Genomic DNA, 21,978 nt, shown 5'->3' on the forward strand with positions numbered 1-21,978 from the left:
GACCATCCATCTCTCTCTCTCTCTCTCTCTCTCTCTCTCTCTCTCTGTCTCTCTGTCTCTCTCTCTCTGTCTCTCTGTCTCTCTCTGTCTCTCTCTGTCTCTCTGTCTCACTGTCTCTCTCGATCTCTCTCTCTCTCTCTCTCTCTCTCTCTCTCTCTCTCTCTTTGTATGTCCCTGTTATACCCCGTTATACATAACCTGTCTCTGCTTTGGAATGGTCGGACAACCGGTCTGTCCAGCTCTTACTAAATTTTGGTTCTTGTTTATATTGGTATCGCTGGGGTGCTCCTAAGACAACGCTGTCGACCACATCATTGCATATATTCGTCTTTTTCATCTTTGTTGTGTGGTAGCAGTTCCCATGGAAGAAATCGCTAAACAATCGTGCTAATTTGACCCAAGGATGGAACATGGAACAAAAAAAATATTTTGCCTTATATCATATAATGTTTCTGTTCTGTTTCTTTGTCTTTCTCAGAAATGAATCAAAGCACACTTTATTTTACTAAGTTAATTTGTAGAACGATTAGCAACAAAATATATAAATCAAATTATATTTATGCCATCAGCTATTATAAGTTTCTGATTTTTATCGGTTTTTGGTACCATTTACAGATGTGTCTGTATGTCATCTAAAATTATACTAGTCCAACTGTACTGCTTTGTGCCTACTGTTGTCATAGTAACAGATATTGATCCAAGTAGACTCCAGCTGTCTTTTTGATACGTCTTTCATAGATAATTGCAGTAGGTTCTTTCATGAACTAGATGGGTCCATAGTTCGTTTTCTTACCGGTACAAATAACTATTTAGTAGTCTTGGCTTTGTTAATGTTGTTTATGTTGTCTTGGCTTTGTTTTTTTCGATTGACATTAGGGTTAACATATCCTTGCAGTGGATGTTTTTGTAGTGAAGGGCAGGATATTGAGTAACAACATGAAAAGATGTAGGTAACAGGGTGGGCATTGTTACACTGTAAAATATTTAAAACACCACATATTAACGTCTCTATTTATTGAACATTTCAAATGTGTTCTCCATGAACTCTGCTATGGTGAGAGTGGGTGACCTTAATGTGAAAGTTCTGTAAAGGACTGGGGAAGATTGTATTTCATGTGAAGCAATAGGAACATGTGGCTCTGACGGCAGTTGGCGGATAGTTGTGCCTGGTATAGTTGTGTGCTGTTTGAGGAATGAAAGACAGAGTTTTGGATTGGGCAATGGTTGGATTAGATTAGAAAGTCACCCACATGTGCCTTTCTGCCCTGGTCTATGGGGTAAGAGAAACACAATTGGCAATGGAATGTCCGATTTTTGAAAGCCGTCACCACAGTTCATTGATTGGCCTGTGTTAGAGGCTTGGTGAGCTGGTCTCTTGTGTCAGAGTCTGTAGAAAAACTGCTACACAAAAAGTCTCAACTGCTTTGTTTTGCACATTCAAATTATACTTTGATTGCACCTTTTGGCAGAAAATCAAAAATTCTAATCAAAGGGTATTTCATTCCTATTGCGACAATTTGCAAAGAAGCACAAATATAAAATTATTTAAAACACAGACCAATGTGCAAAACTAAGGCAAATCTGAGGCTGAAAGTATCATTGTTCACATATGATCAGTTGTGCTGTTGCTCTATCCTACAATTGAATAACGGAAAACGTAATCAAATTGATAATTTTTCATTCTCTTATCTGTATGCATTTGTCTTTAATGTACTGGAACTCCAAACAGGCCTTTTTAAGATGGTTATCTTTGGAAAACATAGTTATCACTTGGTATGTTTTTATTAACAGGTTACAATTTTAACACTGTATTATGTGTGATGTCTCCTGATTTGATATTGATTCTATTTTAAAGTTTTTGGGGAAAGAAAATTGATTTTTATCAAGCTTCAATGGCAACTTAATAGCAAACAAACCTTAAAAACTTAAACCACAAGCCTCGCCTGGAAATATTACAATAATTCAGTGCAATTCCTACAACCCGTATTTGCAATCCAAAACTCTACCCCAGAGCATGTCATCTCTTCCACATTCAAAGCAAAAGGACACTCAGTTGTATCAAACAATATACTGTAAAACACCATGTTCAGACTGATTTTAAACTGAGGTTCTTTTGGTCATACCATGCAAAAACAAGATGAGGAGGTTCAGTGGCCTCAGTTGAATGTGTAGAAGCAGATTACCTTTACATCCTCCTACTGGAGGACTCTGATCCCTTGGTTGCCTTGGTTACTGTGCATCACATGGTGCAACCCCGAGCACAAGTCCAATTATCACCTGCAAAGAAACACTGGAGTTTAGGAACACTATGCTCACTGTAGAAAATCCACATTGGGCATTCTTATGTCATTAGTGTGATGGCTCCTCACACTATGAGTGCTTTTGATTCATTGGTCTTTCAACTCTACAAATTACATAACAAACAGCATCTATCGGATGATAGTTACCTTATTGTGTGGGTGGCAACGAAATATGGCTGCTGCATTTAGAGAGAGATATAGATTGTGCACATTCATCTCAATTACACACTTATCCTAAGCTAAAGGTGACATAATCAATTATATTATAGCGTAGCATAACTGCACAAACATACAGACTGCCAGGTGGAGAGACTCGGTTCCCTCCGTCAATACATATTAACCTGCACCATATCTATAACCACACACTGATTCATCTGTTTTAGTTTCGGGTTCAAAAAAAGAAAGGAAAAAAAAAACAAGCTCAAGAGTAAGCATTTTTTCTTCTGTCATATCAAACGTATCCAACTCAACCCCACATCGGGATCCCGCTGTTAACGCTAGGCCTGTTGGTTAACCGTAAGACCTGCTTGTATGTGCATGTGTGATTTTGGGTTCTTGTAATAGCTTAAAAGAAAACCAACTTACATAGAAAAATGTTATTAAAAAAAAAAGATGTATATTTAAGAAGCTAACTATGTGGTACTGAGAAGGGCTTCTGTGGCCTGGCTGTGCTGTGGCTTTACACATATGCATTGTGGTCCCTTTCCATCTCTTCCTGTAACATAGCTTTCCTTTCATTTCCTGGTTTAAGTGCAATATTCTTATGTATCTCTTAAAAAAAAAAGCCTAAAAGAAAATAGATTAATTGTAAACAGGAAAATGTGGTAAACAAATAAAGTACATTTATTAAGGGGAAATGATTGCTGTGTTTTCTTTTTCAGTGGTAAACAGATGTATCATTATTCAATTACTTTCATTAAATAAGCTGGCTTCACATATATACACAAATACAAAGTATACATCTTACTATAGCAACTCATAATACACTTAACTTCAAACATATTTAAATATATAGACAGGTACACCCTGTCTTCACTAATGTAGATGATAGTTATTTATTAAGTTCATTCATGTTTACTTTTTACATTTAAAATTATACATCTTTTAACATCATGCCACAACCTTAATTTGAAGATATGATTATTACACATGGAGTAAGGTGTACGGACAATTGCCTAAAGTCGATTTTCTTGATGCAGGGCACGCAGTACAATCTCTTGTTTCATGGGCTGGCACATAATCAGGGAGCTGCTGAATGGCTTCTGGCACAAACTGAATGGGTATGACCATGACATCATCTCCTGAGTCACGTGATCAGACTGGAGCAGGAACAGCATCACACCGCTGTGGTAGCAGTCTGTGCTGTGTAGTGCCAGGTTACCAAACACAAGCAACTTTGTCACGGACTTTAAACTTGTCCAGACGGTCATTAAGAGTTAGTGCAGCCTGTATAGAGCAAAAATAGAAAAGTTGATAAATTTAATTTGTCTATATCTATTTACATATTTATGCATTATAGTCACATGACATATCGTTGCTTTATGGATAGTGGAATGAACTGATGCTCAACAACAGTACTGCTTCTGACTGAGTCCGAGAACATCTCCCATATTGTAATGCTACCCGCCATCCATAGAAATAACCTCTGCGGTGACACGATTCCTCCCCTTATCGGTCGATAAGAAGACCCTTCACAGGTTTTCATCATAGGACTAATTATGGGTCCGCCCCTTTTTGTACCAGAGCACAGTACCGCTAATGATAAGTATACTACCTGTTTCCTTGTACATACAAGTATCAGAACCATAATAAGTGTTATGGGGGGAAAAAAAACGTCATTAGTCATACATCAATGCTTCTGTGAAAAGGGTCTATGGGCATCTAGCCAAATCTGCCATAGCAACAGGTGAGCAGGGCAGCACAGAGGTGTAGAAGACAACATATAACTCCACACATCCATAGACATGACAACATATCAAATGTAACTATAGAAAGGTCATGACCCACTTACTTACCAGAGGGGGGGATGATTTTTTGTTTGTTTTTTTAATCATGAAAAAATAGGCAATCAATAGGCCTAATTCTTTTTTTAAGTAAATGGTTGGCACCGATTAGCCTACATTTCACACAGTTGAACATTCATCTTTATTGCAAACTAAAAAGACATGAAACATTAAATTTCCCCCCCAAAAAAATAAATAACAGAGGGGGGGATGATCCCTCCCATCCCCCCCAACAAATCTCACCCTAATTACACATATCAAGTATTTAACAAGTAAATTGAAGTGCACATGTGCAAATATCAAATAAAGTATTGTGACGACCACAGCCGTGGTTGCCGTGTTCCGGATGGCTGCAAGGAATTCTGGGACCGGTCAGACCTGTTTGGTTTAGGGTGTGTTACAGAAGCCTCGGACACCAGCCTTCCGAGTTGCACTTGTGACGTCATTTCCCGTCTCGTAGCACTTATAGAGTTGTGTCATGTCATTGGCTTGTCAACATCGTTGGTCAACCAAATCGATACATTATTTCCATTTTCTAATCATGACTGACTTGAATTCTCACCGTATGAACCCGTGATTGTCCACTCTCCTGGAGTCCCCCACGAGCCCCACATCACCTCCCCGTAACCCGCAGGAATGATCACTCAGTTGACGTTTTGCTCAGAGGTCCAAGAGGAGAGCCGCGATCCTACTTCAGACATCAAGTTTTCGGTGGCAATTCTGAGCAACGTAAATCATAACTGTCTAAACTGGGTGGAATATAGAGTCATCCGAACTTAAAACAATTATGCCCATACATTTGGGTTATAATCAGTACTCGAGTTGAGGGGGGATGTTTTCAACATTTTTTGCGCATATTGAGTAGGCTAAAACACTGTGGACGAGGGGCACGTGCACACACAAATTGATGTCACTTCCGTCAGTGACATAGCAACACTGCATGCGCAGGTGATTCCAGCATAGCAACGGCACATTCGTCGTTTAGGTAGAACTGGTGATAGTTCCTCTTCTTGGCCAACAGCGGGAGTCGCTGAGGTAGAACTGATAGCAGTTCCTCTTCTTGCCATCAGAGGGAGTCGCTGAGATAGAACTGGTGATAGTTTATATCCTCAGCCAACAGGGGTAGTCGTTAGGTGGGACTTTAACCACAGAGACTACTAAAAACTCTAAATATGGCGGTCGGGGAACTAAAATATGAGGTGGAGTAAAAGAACTCCAAATATGGTGGACGGGGAATACAAATTGATCAAAGCCTGAAAGCTCCTCTGAGTCCTCTCTGTACTCCTGGAATATGTGGTATTTTATGGCGTAGGGCCATCACTCACTTACAGGAGAACACACTCTCTACTAACACACCTGACTGAAATCATCAGATCATTAGTTTTTGTCCTGGCTAAACATGCTATTGTGTACTTAGCTTTCTTCTTCCTAAGAGTAAGCAAGTCATTATCGAAAATAAGCACCTTCAGTGCGAAGTAAGACCCCTCCGCTTCGCGTCAGTGTCCTGTTCGTCATGTCGGAGCTTATTTTCCCGATAATGACGGCGTTCTATACATTGTCCCACTTATTACACAGCTACTTGCCAAAATACAAAATAACTTCACACGGTGTGTCTTTTTACAATTTATTTGTTACCATTCGTAGTGGTGATCAGCAGAGAAAAAGATCGCCATAGACGTTGACATGCTTAGCAACCGAATACGCTGGGGTTGAGAAGTTACCGGACTACTTGCGGAGTGGTGCGGAAGACGTGAATCAGAGGTAAAAAAATCCACTTTCCTTGACAGCTGTTCAATATGCTTAGTATACAAAAATAATTGACAGCTGAACGTTGGGAAGGCCCATGCAGTTGGAGGAGCAGTCTGCAGCATTGAGAAGAGCCGTGTAATAATCCTTAATAAATCAACTCAAGTTTATTTTTTTTCAAGTGGTGGGTATAAAATTAATCTTGACGTAAACTGGTAGGTACTCGTCCCCAACGGAATTGACGCCTATGGTTAAGGCTCTGTGACGCAATAGTTAGCTCCTTTGATAGCAACCTTGGGCAAGAATGGAGCGTCCTCAAGCTGGGGCCGGTATGAAGTCCAACTGTTAAAGTGTGATCTGAAAAAAATATAAATTATACAGAAAATCTGTTTATATATTATTAAAGATACAAGTGCGTTGATTTGTTAAATGTTTGAAGGTTAACGGTTCAAATTGACCAAGTTACAAAGTGTGCAGTAGTTGAAGTGTCAGAGAAGGTGAATCTGAATAGAAGCGTGCGATTCCAAGCTAATACATTATAAAATTGGAATTGAGTCTCTAGGTGAAAAAAAAGCAGTAGGGTCCCAAAGTTTGTAGGGAATAATAAAGTGAGAATAAAACTAATAAAAATAATAGTTGAGCGCTGCATGCAGCACTCACCTTACTATAATATACACTTGTATATTGTATGTAGCCAATTGAAAGGAATTTCTATTCATTCTCCTTGGACCTAGGGATACCTCCCGTCCTCTCTAATTGAAGGTGTTAAGATAGTTTGCATTTGCATTGCCACTGTAACCACGAAGTCTAGTACTGAAACCAATCGACTGACTACTTTGTTGTGTAGATTCCTTAAACTGTATTGCAGTTAAGTCCCCTTCAACCATAGTTTATTACAATTTAACTTAGTCCCTCCTCTGGTCCATCCTAGAGGCATTTTTAAAACTGCCAAACCGGCTTGGCACACCCTGCAATATCACTGTCTTGCCTTTGTAAAAGGGGGGGGGGGTATATTCCGCTTTCGTCAAGTAGCCAGTTCGCTGTTTCACCGTCTCACCGAACTACTCATGTTGATGTTGCTGCGTTGTCTCTGTTGAAGAGACATCGCAGCAACACCTCTACCCAAGTCCCGCCCCTGGTACCGCAATGCCGTCTAATTGCATTGACATGAAAATGAAACCCCCATTATGTGTAGGGTTCGAAAGGGTAAATTGGGCCGCGAAATCAAGCAGGTTTATTACCTCTGTCTGTATAAATGCACGGACCATGCCGGGAAAAAGGCGTGTATAAGACGGGCATATTTGCAAGTGTAAAACTAATAAATTCTCCACGATGGTCTGTCTCCCTCACCTTTGATTCCTTTGTATTAACCCACAATGTCAATGTTTCCTATAAGAATCATGGTCACCCATTGTCTCACTGAATGTATGCTTGGTATCTTTGCTGCCTGTATCTTCCCATGATCAAGTTATTCTTCATCACACAGATATAAATTGTTTACAACAATAAAAGCTGAAAGCAAATCAAAAGTTGGAAGGCGAAACAACTCATTATCAACTTTAATCACTACGAAAAAAAAACTAGGTGTCAATCAAAGCATCCCATAGCCTTGGTCAAAGCACCCTATTTACCGTATGCTTGTGCCTAACCAAATGGCTAGGGTCGCTGAAGCTGGCATTGCACTGAAGACACACGCAGGGCTTCTCCCCAGAGTGAGTCCTCATGTGGATCCGCAAGAGCTTGTACTGAAGCTCTTCATGCATTGGTCACACCTGTAGGGCTTCTTTCCGGAGTGAGTCCACCTCATGTGGAGCTTCAGACTGGAGCTTGTACTGAAGAGCTTCATGCATTGGTTAAACCTGTAGGGCAATGCCCCCCTGACCTTACCCTGATCTTCTGGCTGGTTGGATAGGAAAAAAGACACGACCACATCAGCATTGGTTGTAATATAGTTGTTTTTTATTATCAAAAGGAACATTAAATGTAGGTAACAAGAAGTTCACGCACATCATGTGAACAACATATGTACATCACCTGAATAATCAAGTGATTAACAGTTAACTATCAAACCAATGCTGAAACAGAAGATTGCGCGTGAGGCCATTAGGCCAATATATTTAGTATTAGAAATGCAACAGTCTTTTCGTGGCGACTACAATCAGAGCAGCTGGAACTGAACAACAGCAAGAGGCAAGAGGAAAACGGGCTTTGAAACAAAATTTGTTTGTTTTTTTCCTTTCTATCCGCCATGTTTGATTTTGTTGTGTTGTGTTGGTTATTGAACGGTTAACCCGCGAACTTGGGTTGTGTTTATCAGTGTACTATAGAGATCATGATGATAGCTGAGAGTCTGGGCGTGTGCAGGACCCAACCGCGCTGTGTGACCACTGTTTCACTGAGCATAGACAGTAAAAACTAGCTAAGGGTAGAGGGGTTAGAAACCCAAAAATGAAAATAGGCTATTTATTCAGGTAGCTTATTTTTGCACAAAAAGATTAGCAAACCATGAAAGTTTAAAATCGAAAAGAACAAAATATTTTTAAAAAAAACTCACGTTCACAGCGACCCCCTAGATTGTGCAAATGCCCCCGTTGAGAAAGCATAATGTAGGGCTTCTCCACAGAGTGAGTCCTCATGTGGCTCTTCTGACTGGAGCTTGTACTGAAACTCTTAATGCATTGGTCACACCTGCAGTGCTTCTCCCCTAAGTGAGTACAACTCATGTATTCCTTCAGGTGAGTGCTTGTACTGAAGAGCTTCATGCATTGTTTACACCTGTAGGCCTTCTCCCTGGAGTGGGTCCCCGGAGTGAGTCCTCATGTGGGTCTTCATGTTGGATTTTCTAATGAAGCTCTGCATGCATTGACCACACCTGAAGGGCCTCTCCCCGGAGTGAGTCCTCATGTGGATCTTCAGGCTAAAGCTTGTACAGTAGCTCTTCATGCATTGGTCACACCTGTGGGGCTTCTCCCCGGTGTGAGTCCTTATGTGGTACTTCAGGTGAGAGTTTGAATTGAAGACCTTAGCTCATTGTTTACACCTGTAGGGCTTCTCCCCGGAGTGAGTCCTCATGTGGACCTTCAAGTGGGAGTTTCTACTGAAGCTCTTCATGCATTTGTTGCACCTATAGGGCTTCTCCCCGGAGTGAGTCCTCATGTGGACCTTCAAGTGGGAGTTTCTACTGAAGCTCTTCATGCATTGGTTGCACCTATAGGGCTTCTCCCCGGAGTGAGTCCTCATGTGGACCTTCAAGTGGGAGTTTCTACTGAAGCTCTTCATGCATTGGTTGCACCTATAGGGCTTCTCCCCGGAGTGAGTCCTCATGTGGCGCTTCAGGTTGCAAATCCATGTGAAGCGCTTCATGCATTGGTCACACCCGTACGGTCTCTCTCCGGTGTGGCTGGGCACGGGGATGGTCATCTTCGTATTGTCAGGAACACCCTTGCCAAACAAGACACGGGCCCGGCCTTTGCGGCCGCCCCGATGCCCACGCAGCTCCTCAAGGTGGACGCGCCATTCGCCGCGCTCCAGGCTCTTGGCCACGCTCAGGATCCTTGGCTCCTCACTGAACATGTGGGAGGAGCCAGGGGCGTCCACATGCAGACTCTCTGAGGTTGTGCCGTGCTGTGTGCTGCGGTCTCCAAAGTCAAGGCAGTCTTCTGCAAATAGGAAAACAAAGAGAGAGAAAATAATTAATTCAAGTATTAATTCATTATTTGCACAAAGGGATACAGTATGTACTTTAAAATGTAACTAGTATGTAACTAAAAATTACATTGGCATGTTGATTTACGCTGTGTGACCCTAAACTTTCTGGTTTTGCCCCTAAACAGTGCTCATTGTGAAAAATAGTTAGTCTGGAGCCCTGGTAGTCCTTGGGTTTTAGCAGGGCTCTGGTCATGATGCGCTTTCAAAAGAGGACCAGGTTTTTTAGCGCAGGTAGAATCTAATACATTCTCAGTTGATCAAGGTCATTTGGTTGCTTGCATAGATGCAATATGTATTACTAACCTACAGCGGGCATGCCTCCACCAATATCTTCTTCAACCTTGATTAAAATGGCGTCTGGGGTCTGCTGCTTTCCACATAAAGAAGGAAACACACACAAGACACTTTCATTTGCACAGAATAGTTTTCAATCTCCACTGACGACACATTGAATCATAAAGGTTTATGCTTTCTATGGCTGTGTGCTGGAGTTGTAACAGAGGAAGCCTCTCTTTTGGATGGTGATTGAGATGATTTCCAACCTGCACAGTCAGCTCCTCGCGGTGGACCAGCCGCTCGCCGCGCTCCAGGCTCTTGGCCACGCTCAGGATCCTCATCTCCTCGCTGTGACTGAACATGTGGGAGGAGCCAGGGGTGTCCACATGCAGACTCTCTGAGGTTGTGCCGTGCTGTGTGCTGCGGTCTCCAAAGTCAAGGCAGTCTTCTGCAAATAGGAAAACAAAGAGAGAGAAAATAATTAATTCAAGTATTAATTCATTATTTGCACAAAGGGATACAGTATGTACTTTAAAATGTAACTAGTATGTAACTAAAAATTACATTGGCATGTTGATTTACGCTGTGTGCCCCTAAACTTTCTGGTTTTGCCCCTAAACAGTGCTCATTGTGAAAAATAGTTAGTCTGGAGCCCTGGTAGTCCTTGGGTTTTAGCAGGGCTCTGGTCATGATGCGCTTTCAAAAGAGGACCAGGTTTTTTAGCGCAGGTAGAATCTAATACATTCTCAGTTGATCAAGGTCATTTGGTTGCTTGCATAGATGCAATATGTATGACTAACCTACAGCGGGCATGCCTCCACCAATATCTTCTTCAACCTTGATTAAAATGGCGTCTGGGGTCTGCTGCTTTCCACATAAAGAAGGAAACACACACAAGACATTCTTTCATTTGCACAGAATAGTTTTCAATCTCCACTGACGACACATTGAATCATAAAGGTTTATGCTTTCTATGGTTGTGTGCTGGAGTTGTAACAGAGGAAGCCTCTCTTTTGGATGGTGATTGAGATGATTTCCAACCTGCACAGTCAGCTCCTCGCGGTGGACCAGCCGCTCGCCGCGCTCCAGGCTCTTGGCCACGCTCAGGATCCTCATCTCCTCGCCGTGACTGAACATGTGGGAGGAGCCAGGGGCGTCCACATGCAGACTCTCTGAGGTTGTGCCGTGCTGTGTGCTGCGGTCTACAAAGTCAACGCAGTCTTCTGCAAAGAGGAAAACAAAGAGCAAGAAAGTAATTCATTCAAGTATTAATTCATTATTTGCACAAAGGGATACAGTATGTACTTTGTAAACAGTTGTTTCCGATCACCTGTTTTACCAATACTGTAGTTATATTGGGATTCAGAGCTATTATCAGCATTCCTGACACCTGTCTGCCATGAAGAAGATGTAAATCAATCTAGTATAAACTGTATAATTAGTCAGGGCTCCAGACTGCGACCAAATGGTCACATTTTGTGACCAGAATTTGAGAGTGTGCGACTGAATTTTAGATCTAGTCGCACATGTGCGACCAGTAAATTTGCCCTTTTTTCAATTTATTTATTATTACACGTTAAACAGGTAAGGGGTGCGTCAACGAATCCGAAATCTGTAGCAGACCGATGAGTGTGAGAAGGATAGGGAATGAACAGTGTTAGTGGATAATGCGTGGAGGGGGAGGGTCCTAGGGATTAAATATCGAGTGTGCGTCAACGACTCTGTGAGAACAAGAAAGATTTCCTAACCTGCTACGTGTGTTTGAACAATTCACAAACTATTGGCTCGTTCTTCTGACCTGCGGCTAGTGTGCCAGTGCCAGAGTCCTGCACGATCTTATTTTGCAAACCCGCACCCCCCTGTACCCGCAAAACTTAAAACCGCATCAGACCCGTGTTCCCACAGTAGCGCGGATTACATTCCACACCCGCCCGACCCGCTATGAATTGATATCGACGCCCGACCCGCACCCGAAGGAATATTAAGACACGTTAGATTGAACGCCGGGGAATTATACTATGTGGTGTTTAGTGAAAAAAGAAAAAATCACATTGGCATGTTGATTTACGCTGTGTGCCCCTAAACTTTCTGGTTTTGCCCCTAAACAGTGCTCATTGTGTAAAAAAGTTAGTCTGGCGCCCTGGTAGTCCTTGGGTTTTAGCAGGGCTCTGGTCATGATGCGCTTTCAAAAGAGGACCAGGTTTTTTAGCGCAGGTAGAATCTAGTACATTCTCGGTTGATCAAGGTCGTTTGGTTGTTTGCATAGATGCAATATGTATGACTAACCTACAGCGGGCATGCCTCCACCAATATCCTCTTCAACCTTGATTAAAATGGCGTCTGGGGTCTGCTGCTTTCCACATAAAGAAGGAAACACACACAAGACATTCTTTCATTTGCACAGAATAGTTTTCAATCTCCACTGACGACACATTGAATCATAAAGGTTTATGCTTTCTATGGCTGTGTGCTGGAGTTGTAACAGAGGAAGCCTCTCTTTTGGATGGTGATTGAGATGATTTCCAACCTGCACAGTCAGCTCCTCGCGGTGGACCAGCCGCTCGCCGCGCTCCAGGCTCTTGGCCACGCTCAGGATCCTCATCTCCTCGCTGTGACTGAACATGTGGGAGGAGCCAGGGGCGTCCACATGCAGACTCTCTGAGGTTGCGCCGTGGTGTGTGCTGCGGTCTACAAAGTCAACGCAGTCTTCTGCAAAGAGGAAAACAAAGAGCAAGAAAGTAATTCATTCAAGTATTAATTCATTATTTGCACAAAGGGAACCAGTATGTACTTTGTAAACAGTTGTTTCCGATCACCTGTTTTACCAATACTGTAGTTATATTGGGATTCAGAGCTGATATCAGAATTCCTGACATCTGTCTGCCATGAAGAAGATGTAAATCAATCTAGTATAAACTGTATAAGTAGTCAGGGCTCCAGACTGCGACCAAATGGTCACATTTTGTGACCAGAATTTGAGAGTGTGCGACTGAATTTTAGATCTAGTCACACATGTGCGACCAGTAAATTTGCCCTTTTTAATTTATTTAATATTACACGTTAAACAGGTAAGGGGTGCGTCAACGAATCCAGAATCTGTAGCAGACCGATGAGTGTGAGAAGGATAGGGAATGAACACTGTTATTGGATAATGCGTGGAGGGGGAGGGTCCTAGGGATTAAATATCGAGTGTGCGTCAACGACTCTGTGAGAACAAGAAAGATTTCCTAACCTGCTACGTGTGTTTGAACAATTCACAAACTGTTGGCTCGTTCTTCTGACCTGCGGCTAGTGTGCCAGTGCCAGAGTCCTGCACGATCTTATTTTGCAAACCCGCACCCCCCTGTACCCGCAAAACTTAAAACCGCATCAGACCCGTGTTCCCACAGTAGCGCGGATTACATTCCACACCCGCCCGACCCGCTATGAATCGATATCGACGCCCGACCCGCACCCGAAGGAATATTAAGACACGTTAGATTGAACGCCGGGGAATTATACTATGTGGTGTTTAGTGAAAAAAAAAAAAAGAAAAAAAAAAATTACATTGGCATGTTGATTTACGCTGTGTGCCCCTAAACTTTCTGGTTGTGCCCCTAAACAGTGCTCATTTTGTAAAAAAGTTAGTCTGGAGCCCTGGTAGTCCTTAGGTTTTAGCAGGGCTCTGGTCATGATGCGCTTTCAAAAGAGGACCAGGTTTTTTAGCACAGGTAGAATCTAGTACATTCTCAGTTGATCAAGGTCGTTTGGTTGCTTGCATAGATGCAATATCTATGACTAACCTACAGCGGGCATGCCTCCACCAATATCCTCTTCAACGTTGATTAAAATGGCGTCTGGGGTCTGCTGCTTTCCACATAAAGAAGGAAACAAACACAAGACATTCTTTCATTTGCACAGAATAGTTTTCAATCTCCACTGACGACACATTGAATCATAAAGGTTTATGCTTTCTATGGCTGTGTGCTGGAGTTGTAACAGAGGAAGCCTCTCTTTTGGATGGTGATTGAGATGATTTCCAACCTGCACAGTAAGATCCTCGCGGTGGACCAGCCGCTCGCCGCGCTCCAGGCTCTTGGCCACGCTCAGGATCCTCATCTCCTCGCTGTGACTGAACATGTGGGAGGAGCCAGGGGCGTCCACATGCAGACTCTCTGAGGTTGCGCCGTGGTGTGTGCTGCGGTCTACAAAGTCAACGCAGTCTTCTGCAAAGAGGAAAACACAGAGCAAGAAAGGAATATTAAGACACGTTAGATTGAACGCCGGGGAATTATACTATGTGGTGTTTTGTGGAAAAAAAAAAAAAATCACATTGGCATGTTGATTTACGCTGTGTGCCCCTAAACTTTCTGGTTTTGCCCCTAAACAGTGGTCATTGTGAAAAACAGTTAGTCTGGAGCCCTGGTAGTCCTTGGGTTTTAGCAGGGCTCTGGTCATGATGCGCTTTCAAATGTCATCGCTGTCTTATGCAGAGAGGAAAACCAAGAGAGAGAAAGTAATTGTATTAATTCATTATATGCACAAAAGGATACAGTGTGTATTTGTACGCGTCAAAGGAACTATTTAAATGTATGTCACATTGACACAGAGGGTTTAAAATGTGTACTGCAGACACAAATTCAGAGCTTTGGAGAGGGATGTCTCCTCCAGCCCCCTCCTCCCTAGACTCAAAGCTCAAAGGGGTGACCAGGTTGAGGACACTGAACGAACACCAGTGCAAAATGGTCTGAGCACAACATGACATGCGAGATAATGTCACATGATAAGCTCATGTGACATGTGTCTTGAAACCCTTCTGGGCTCTTGACTGTTCTCATCTTTGAAATTCAAGTCCCAAGTTTGACTCGTGTTTTATCAGGGTTCTGGCCATGATGCTTTTCAAAAGAACACCAGGCTTTTTAGCGCAGGTAGAATATAGCAGTCAGCCTAGAATCTATGCTGCCTAGAATCTATGGGTGATGGAAGACGAGGGGAATTTCCAACCGTGCTTTAGGCCTGATGAAAATTATGAAGAATACGTTACATCAAAGACCATTCAAAGTGCAGGAAATGGGCATATCGTCAAATGATATTAGGCATGTATTGTGAGGTAGACTGCTTCTGCGATATAAATAATTATTGATTGTTAATTTTGAATCATGATTAAAAATTACAACATGGTAAAACTTAACATAACAACTAATATTGCCCCCTGAACACTTGGACCCTCCTGTGTTCCACCTATTACAGCCGGAACTCAACTCACCATTCCCCAGTGGTTTAGTCCCTGGTCGGCGGATGTTGGCTCGAGCCAGGGCCAAACGATTTGCCGCACGCAATGCATCACGCGATGCATTTGTTCTTGTTTGAAGCCGCAAAAAAAGCAGCTCCATCCTCATCACCTTCATCCTCGTCCTCAGCGCTTCATTTTCTTTCAGGCTCCGAGTTATTTGTAAGCGAAGGGTAGCCGATCCTTCCGAGAACAGTCGGCTAATTTCACATACAGCAGCTTTCGCCAATGCGTTCATTATGGGCGAAAGCTGTTCTTCCATGTTGATTAACGTATTTTACTCTGCTGTGGATAAACCCCCAAAATCTAATACTCAACAACAAAACCTGAGTAGGTTTGCAAAGAACTACAGAACCGCTATCAGGTATCGACCTAATTCCCCCATTGTGTGGCTTCCCCCAACATGCACTTGGCCAATCACAACGCTCTATACTACGGGCCTTGAAACTGGACACACCTCTTGTGTCTCGCACTCCCATTCCCCATCTAACATACACTTACCTTCCCGTCCTGCTGTATTCAAAGAATATTACATTGAAAAGACACATCAACATTACAGTAAAAATCATTACAGTGGAAGGAAGTTACATCTTAAACATTAGTTTAAGTAATGTTTAGTTATATCCTAGGTCTTTGATTAAAATCCACTCATCACCTTTTCATGATACTGATCTTAAACCGACATGATTTACCACGTGTTTAAGGGATGAGCCTTTTTTAACAAATGTTTAAACAATAAAACATGCATTGGAAAAAAATCACAACAATACCACTATATGTGCCTGTGGTATTTATTCATAAAGCTGACAGTGTCTGACTCTAACTGGAGTTCTGAGTATTTCACTTTAACTTCTAAGTAAGGACCATGAGACAGAGAGACTGCAGGAGGGTTTGCTACAATCTTTGCAGCGCAGTTGGTGCAAAACGCATTCGCACACCCGTGTTTCATAATCTGAGAACATGCCCAAAATGTGTGCATTTGTAAACCCAGATTTTGAACTAATACATCAGAAGTTGCACATCTGTGAACAATTTCCTCACAAATAACATGATATAGAACGCTATGTTGATTCAGCATTTTAATGAGGAGCACAAGTCCATCGTTACAACTGCTCGAATCTGCTCCTGCAAGTCTCAGCTGTGGGGGTTTTTGCAGGTAGTTTTGCAACGCATCTAGGTGGTACATGTGTAGCAAAAGTGATTTGTATCCGTATGAGGCAGCGCGTCCGTGGGCGGGACAAAATTGCTGCAGTAACCAATGATAGTCGCTGGCAGGGGATGCATTTTTCAAACTACACTTTGACCATCCAAGCAGGCCATTACAATACTGTGGCGAGCAGCACAGGAAGGACGAGACGGGAGCCCAGGTTGAACCAATTATGCAGTTCCGTGCCCCATACACCGCACGACTACGGACTGCCTTTATTAACGACCAACCACATACATGGAAACCAGCGCAGCCGGTAAACGAACACGTCACTCTCGGTGACGGTGGCGGCAACGATGCACACTTCATGTCAACACTCAACAACACACAACTAATTAACTACCCCCAACCCATTAACCCCACTCAACCCAACAACCACACTGTCCCCGAAAGGGTCCAAACCCCCCAGGATAAATGAACCCCCCAGAATCCCTTGCGCAACTGAACGAGCGCCCACACCTGCGGTCGCCACAATACATTGAAGGACACTTACGGCATGTTAATGCAATAATTTGGGGGGAATTCTGTTGAACTAAGTAATTTAATTTGACATAATGTAAGATACCCAACTCCGTCGTGTAGGATGCCCTCTTGTCTACTTTCAAGACTCCAGAAAGTAAGAGTTTGCTTGGATGAATCTGCAGTTACAGGTGCTAAAGACTTTTTCTACAATAATACCTTCATACAGACATCCCTCTCAGGGGCCACTTATCCAAACGTTCAGTCAACGAGGTAACCAGGGTTCACCTTTTGTAAAACAAATGGTGTGAACGAGAGACACGTGTAAATGTCCCTCAGAATTTTAAGCTTTTTTTGACCTTTCCTTCAAGGAGGCCAGATAATAATAATACAGTGTGTACTAGCAGCCCTTGACATCAAAATAACCGGAGAGTCTCTGACGGGTGCAACTTTTTATTGCGGCATTCTTCTGTCGATATAGCACAGTGAAATGAAGTACAATTTCCGAAGTACAATTTCCATGTTCACAAATTAAAGAAAGTTACACTAATATTAAGATAGCATTCATGTATGTGCAAACTACATAAACAACTGAAAGACCGTTACAACATTCACTTGAATTCAAATATTATTCCAATACAGGAAACAAAAGAATGACAGAGAACATATTTCAGCACAACAAAGAGGGCTCTCAAGTTTTGAACAGAGTTCAGAGTGAGATTTTGGATGGGGGGGGGGGGGTATATTAACATGTGACTGCGTACAAATGTGTCCACAGACATAGTGACTTATGTATGATAATAAGCATGATTGGCCCTTAACACTTATATTCAGAAACAACACTGCCTCAAATGGCTATTGGCTTAAGCAACACCAGTAGAGGCATATACTTTTCTTTGAACTTGTAAACTTTGCAAACGTTCAAAAACATAATATTTATGTGGCATTCAGTCAAATGCTTAAATATATCTGTGGCATTCAGTAGGCCAATGCTCTACTTAACCACTCCCCCTACTCACTTCCACAAATGCAAAGCAAACAGAACTGAGTAGGGGAGGGCGTAGCCTAACTTGTTTGTGAACGACCCAGAGAAACGCAACGCAAATTCAATGTGAACATGTATGAGGCTTCAATAAAATCCCGGACGATTTTGAAATTCCGCCCGGACACATTTTTTAAAAGTGTCTCAAAAAGAGGGCATGTTTGGTCACCCTACGTACGGGGAACCCATTTGATTCCTACCTGTTCCACTGTTAAATAGCGGCGCAAGTTAGAGGGTGCTATCCTGGTAATTTCTCTGCGTGAGAAATACAAAGTTTGGCGTGTGAGTGTGTGCATGGGTTGAAATGCATGTGTCTCACGCCCAATGCGTGAGACTTGAGAGCTATATGAAAGCTGAGACTCAAAGGAGTCCAACGGTATAAGCCTCATCATTTTGTGAGCTTATTTCGATGAACTAGATGTGAAGGAATAAGGTCAATTATAGCTGCCTCGCAGGCAGCCATGGATCGGGCCGAGCATTTTTAGGAGGAAAATGAAAAATCTCACTTTAAGGCAAAGGGTGAAGTCTGGAGATTAAGTCTGGCAACTTCAGCATCAATTGGAAAAAAATGCGAGAGAAAATAGGTTTAAGAAATATTACAGTTTTAGGAAAAAATAGTTAAGGACTTAAAAATTGCTGCCAAATCAAAGCATCAAAGAGTTTATGTTCTATTGGGGCTACAGTTTGATGTAAGTTGCAAAGATTTAGCATGTATGGTTGATTTTTTAATGCATTTTTTACATTTAGAATTTTAAATGGAAGTTTGGCATAGGTTTGGATTTATTTCCAAAGTTTGGCGCATTTTCATTCGTTTTGTTAAGGTACGGCCACACTGAACGCGTTACGCGCGTTAGAGGCGTTGAAAATCTGCATTTTTGCATAGGGAACCATTGGTTTAGGCGCGTAGATGCGTTACACGCGCTAAAGCAGCGCGTTGGCCGCATTTTACGCACCTAAATAACTCGCCCAACGCACCTACGCGCCCAACGCACCAACGCGCGGAGTTCAAAAAATTTAACTTTTGACGCGCCTACGGGTAATGCTTAGCCGCAATAGCCAATCAGCGTTGAGCTTGACCCGATGTCACTGGCAGAGAGACGGAGGACGCACAGAAGCAGAAAGAACATGGACGACCAAGTCATCTTTCAGTGTGTTAGGAGGTGGGGAATTTTTTATTCATCTAGCTGCGTAGGCGCGTTAGGCGCGTTGAACCATTTTTGTGACACACAATGATCAAGCGTCAGGTTAGGCGCGTAACGCGTTACACTGAAAAAATTCACTAATATATTTGATTATACTAAAAAGATACATTTGTAAATGTAAAGGAAAACACATTTTGAATGGCAGTAATGAACTGATAAATATCAAATCAATTCTGTAATTGCATGCTCAATCATCCAGTTTTTTAGAATAAGAAGCGGTGACAAGACGCTGTGTTGCGCTTTCAAAATAAAATAAAATATCTTCCTCCCCCCGGTATAATTTTTAGCTGGGACAAATGCGCCTGTCTCCAATATTGGAGGGGACACGTCCCCTCCCTCCCCCCCGGTTCCTACGCCCTTGCCAGCATACGAAAATGGCAGACCTCTGGTCCGAGGAGAGAGGGGAAATTTAATTCGCTTGCTGGAGGAGCAACCTGTCCTATATGACGTTTGCAGTAAGGAGTATAGCAACAGGGAATCAAAGAGGAAAGCAATTTGCGACATTGCGGTGGCACTTGGTGTATCCGGTATGTAGGCTAACGTTAATGTTTTGTTTTTCTTTTCTGTTACTTTTTCTTTTGCTCGTTTCCTGGTTTTATTTTCTGTTCATAAAGGCATAGCTTAGGTTGTAGGCCTACTTAGCCCAATATATAGGCTTATTAAATACAAGTTGTAGATGCTAACAGTATTATCTTTGTTTCCAGAACGTTGGGCTTGAGCTGATGAACATTATTTTAACGGGACCAACGGTTTCCGTCATAACCGTTGTGTAACCGCTATAACCGTTGTTTTCGCACATGCTGCCATTCTGACACATTTTAGTTAATATTACGGTCAAAAGTGTTCATCTAAAAAGTAGCCATTTCAGTATTATTTATCTGTAATTTATTTGATTGATTCCAAATTTTGGTTGTGATGATGTAGCCTATATGAAGTGTGTGTGTGTTACGAGTGGCGAGGCATGCACTTATTTAACATGTCTTGGAATGCATTAATATTCGATGAAACTTAAAACTGGACCATTTATTCGTTAGAGTTGGGTATAAACTCAATGCAGGACCACTATCGGAGTGGATTGGACGACCATTGGAACGAAATTAATTGTTTGGTGTGCCGCGGCAGAACAATCAAGGAATGGGCGCAGTTAACTTCATCAACTTCATTAGTTAACTTCGTCGCGGTTTGGCACGCCCGGCGATTTCGCGGTCTTATCTCAAGTTTCCTGTGTAAAACCGAGGGGGTTAAAATGCCTGTCGGAGAGGGGTTAATAAATAAATATTAACTGCTGGTCATACTCCATCCGCTAAGTCTAGCTTAAAGCTTTGTGGGGTCAAACGTGATTGTAAAATAGTTTTTAGCTTAAAATGTGTGACGTTTTTTTTGCTAACATAACTGTCTTTTACAGAAAATGTGGTGGGCAAAAAAATCCACTCCCTCCGGACACAGTACAACAGGTACAACAGGGTACCAGCATCAGGGAGTGCCGGGGGGAGAACTGGCAGGCAGTACTGGCTCATAAGGAGGCTCTCTTTCCTGGAGCCATATATCAGGAAGAGAGCTTCTCTGTCCAACTTGGATGAAAAGGTATTTATTTAGAACATCTTAAAAAACACTTATAAAACATATATGGGCCTTGGTATCACTGCTAGAGAAGGCTAAAGTTACCGTGTCTTGTCATTCTCCACTACTCCTGCATTGGAGTAAGTAGCTGGAGCTTACAGCTTACTAATAAGGTGAGTGCTGCATGCAGCCGTCAACTATTGTTCTTCATAAGTTTTATTCTTCCTTTCTTTATTATTCTCTACAATCTTTGGGATCTCCTTCCTCAATTTTTCACCAAGAGACTCCATTCAAATTTTAAAATATTCAGAATAGCTTGGAATCGCGCTTTTCTATTCCGATTTTTTAAATATTTTATACTTAAGATATTCTGCCTTTAAAATATTATCTTTTTTTTAACATGGGAGTGCCGTCCTCCCATTGACTCCCATGGTACTTAAACTGTTTAAGAAATAAATAAAATAATTAAAAAAAATAAAAATTAAATAAATTTTCAACTGTTTATCTTTGTTCAATTTAACAAATCTACACACTTTTATCTTCAATAATATCTAAACAAAATTTCGATATTGTGGGGGGACGTGCGACGCCTGGCCTGCAGGGGGAGTATGGGCAGGTTGGGAGCGCACGGGATTGGCTGGGGGGATTGGACCTGATTGCGAGCAGGTGTCCGCACTCAGGCCAATCAAGGAGGGTGTACTTATGTGCCTGCTTTGTGTTGTAGTAAAGGAAGGAAAAACCCAGAGCACGGACCCCCGAGATCCCGAACGAGGGAAACCCACCCGAAGCCAGAGAGACGTTGTTGGAACGGACCCCTTTTCGTTATCCTTAGAGTTTTTGTGTTCTTGGTTAAAAAAGAATAAAAGCGATCTCCCGCTGAGGGACGACACCTCTGCCTGCTCGCCTTTCTGTGGACCCGTTACAGATATCATTTAAACTTTCTTCAGAATCACAGTTTTAGTTTCAAACCGTCATATTATACAGTTGGTTCCATTGAAGCCGTCTGCCCATTCTGACACTTAAATTACTTAAGACATCGTACCGGTCAAATTTCAACCGCTTACCATCGTTCAAACCATTAAACAAATCGACACACTTTTATCTTCAATAATATCCAAACGGAATTTCGATATCATTTAAACTTTATTCAGAATAACAGTTTTAGTTTCATACCGGTGTGGGTACCGGATTGACTCGGCTGCCAGA

At 42.3% G+C, this 21,978-nt stretch overlaps 1 protein-coding gene across 2 annotated transcripts; it reads right to left on the reverse strand.

Annotated features, from left to right (window-relative positions):
• Positions 1 to 8,181: 8,181 nt before the first annotated feature.
• On the reverse strand, positions 8,182 to 15,669 carry LOC307076196 (uncharacterized protein). Of its 2 annotated transcripts, none has more exons than XM_079737093.1 (10): positions 15,279 to 15,669; positions 14,057 to 14,238; positions 13,816 to 13,879; positions 12,561 to 12,742; positions 12,320 to 12,383; positions 11,075 to 11,256; positions 10,834 to 10,897; positions 10,300 to 10,481; positions 10,061 to 10,124; positions 8,182 to 9,708 (listed from the first exon to the last, which is right to left on the reverse strand). In XM_079737093.1, exons 1-10 carry the CDS (start codon positions 15,562 to 15,564, stop codon positions 9,077 to 9,079), a joined length of 1,902 nt encoding a protein of 633 aa, XP_079593219.1. In that variant the 5' UTR covers positions 15,565 to 15,669; the 3' UTR covers positions 8,182 to 9,076. The 2 variants fall into 2 exon arrangements, with proteins under 2 accessions (XP_079593219.1, XP_079593218.1); XM_079737092.1 differs by having other exon boundaries at positions 13,816 to 13,882.
• Positions 15,670 to 21,978: the final 6,309 nt, after the last annotated feature.

Source organism: Pollachius pollachius, assembly GCF_949987615.1.
Source record: "Pollachius pollachius genome assembly, chromosome: 5".
NCBI classification, from domain to species: domain Eukaryota; kingdom Metazoa; phylum Chordata; class Actinopteri; order Gadiformes; family Gadidae; genus Pollachius; species Pollachius pollachius.

Coding starts and splice junctions, on each gene's coding strand:
- LOC307076196 (XM_079737092.1), bottom strand. CDS start 15,564: ATGGAAGAACAGCTTTCGCCCATAATGAACGCATTGGCGAAAGCTGCT. Junction 10,482..10,833: donor TGGAGGCATGCCCGCTGTAG/GTTAGTCATACA, acceptor TCCTATTTGCAG/AAGACTGCCTTGACTTTGGA. Junction 10,125..10,299: donor GCGAGGAGCTGACTGTGCAG/GTTGGAAATCAT, acceptor TGTGGAAAGCAG/CAGACCCCAGACGCCATTTT.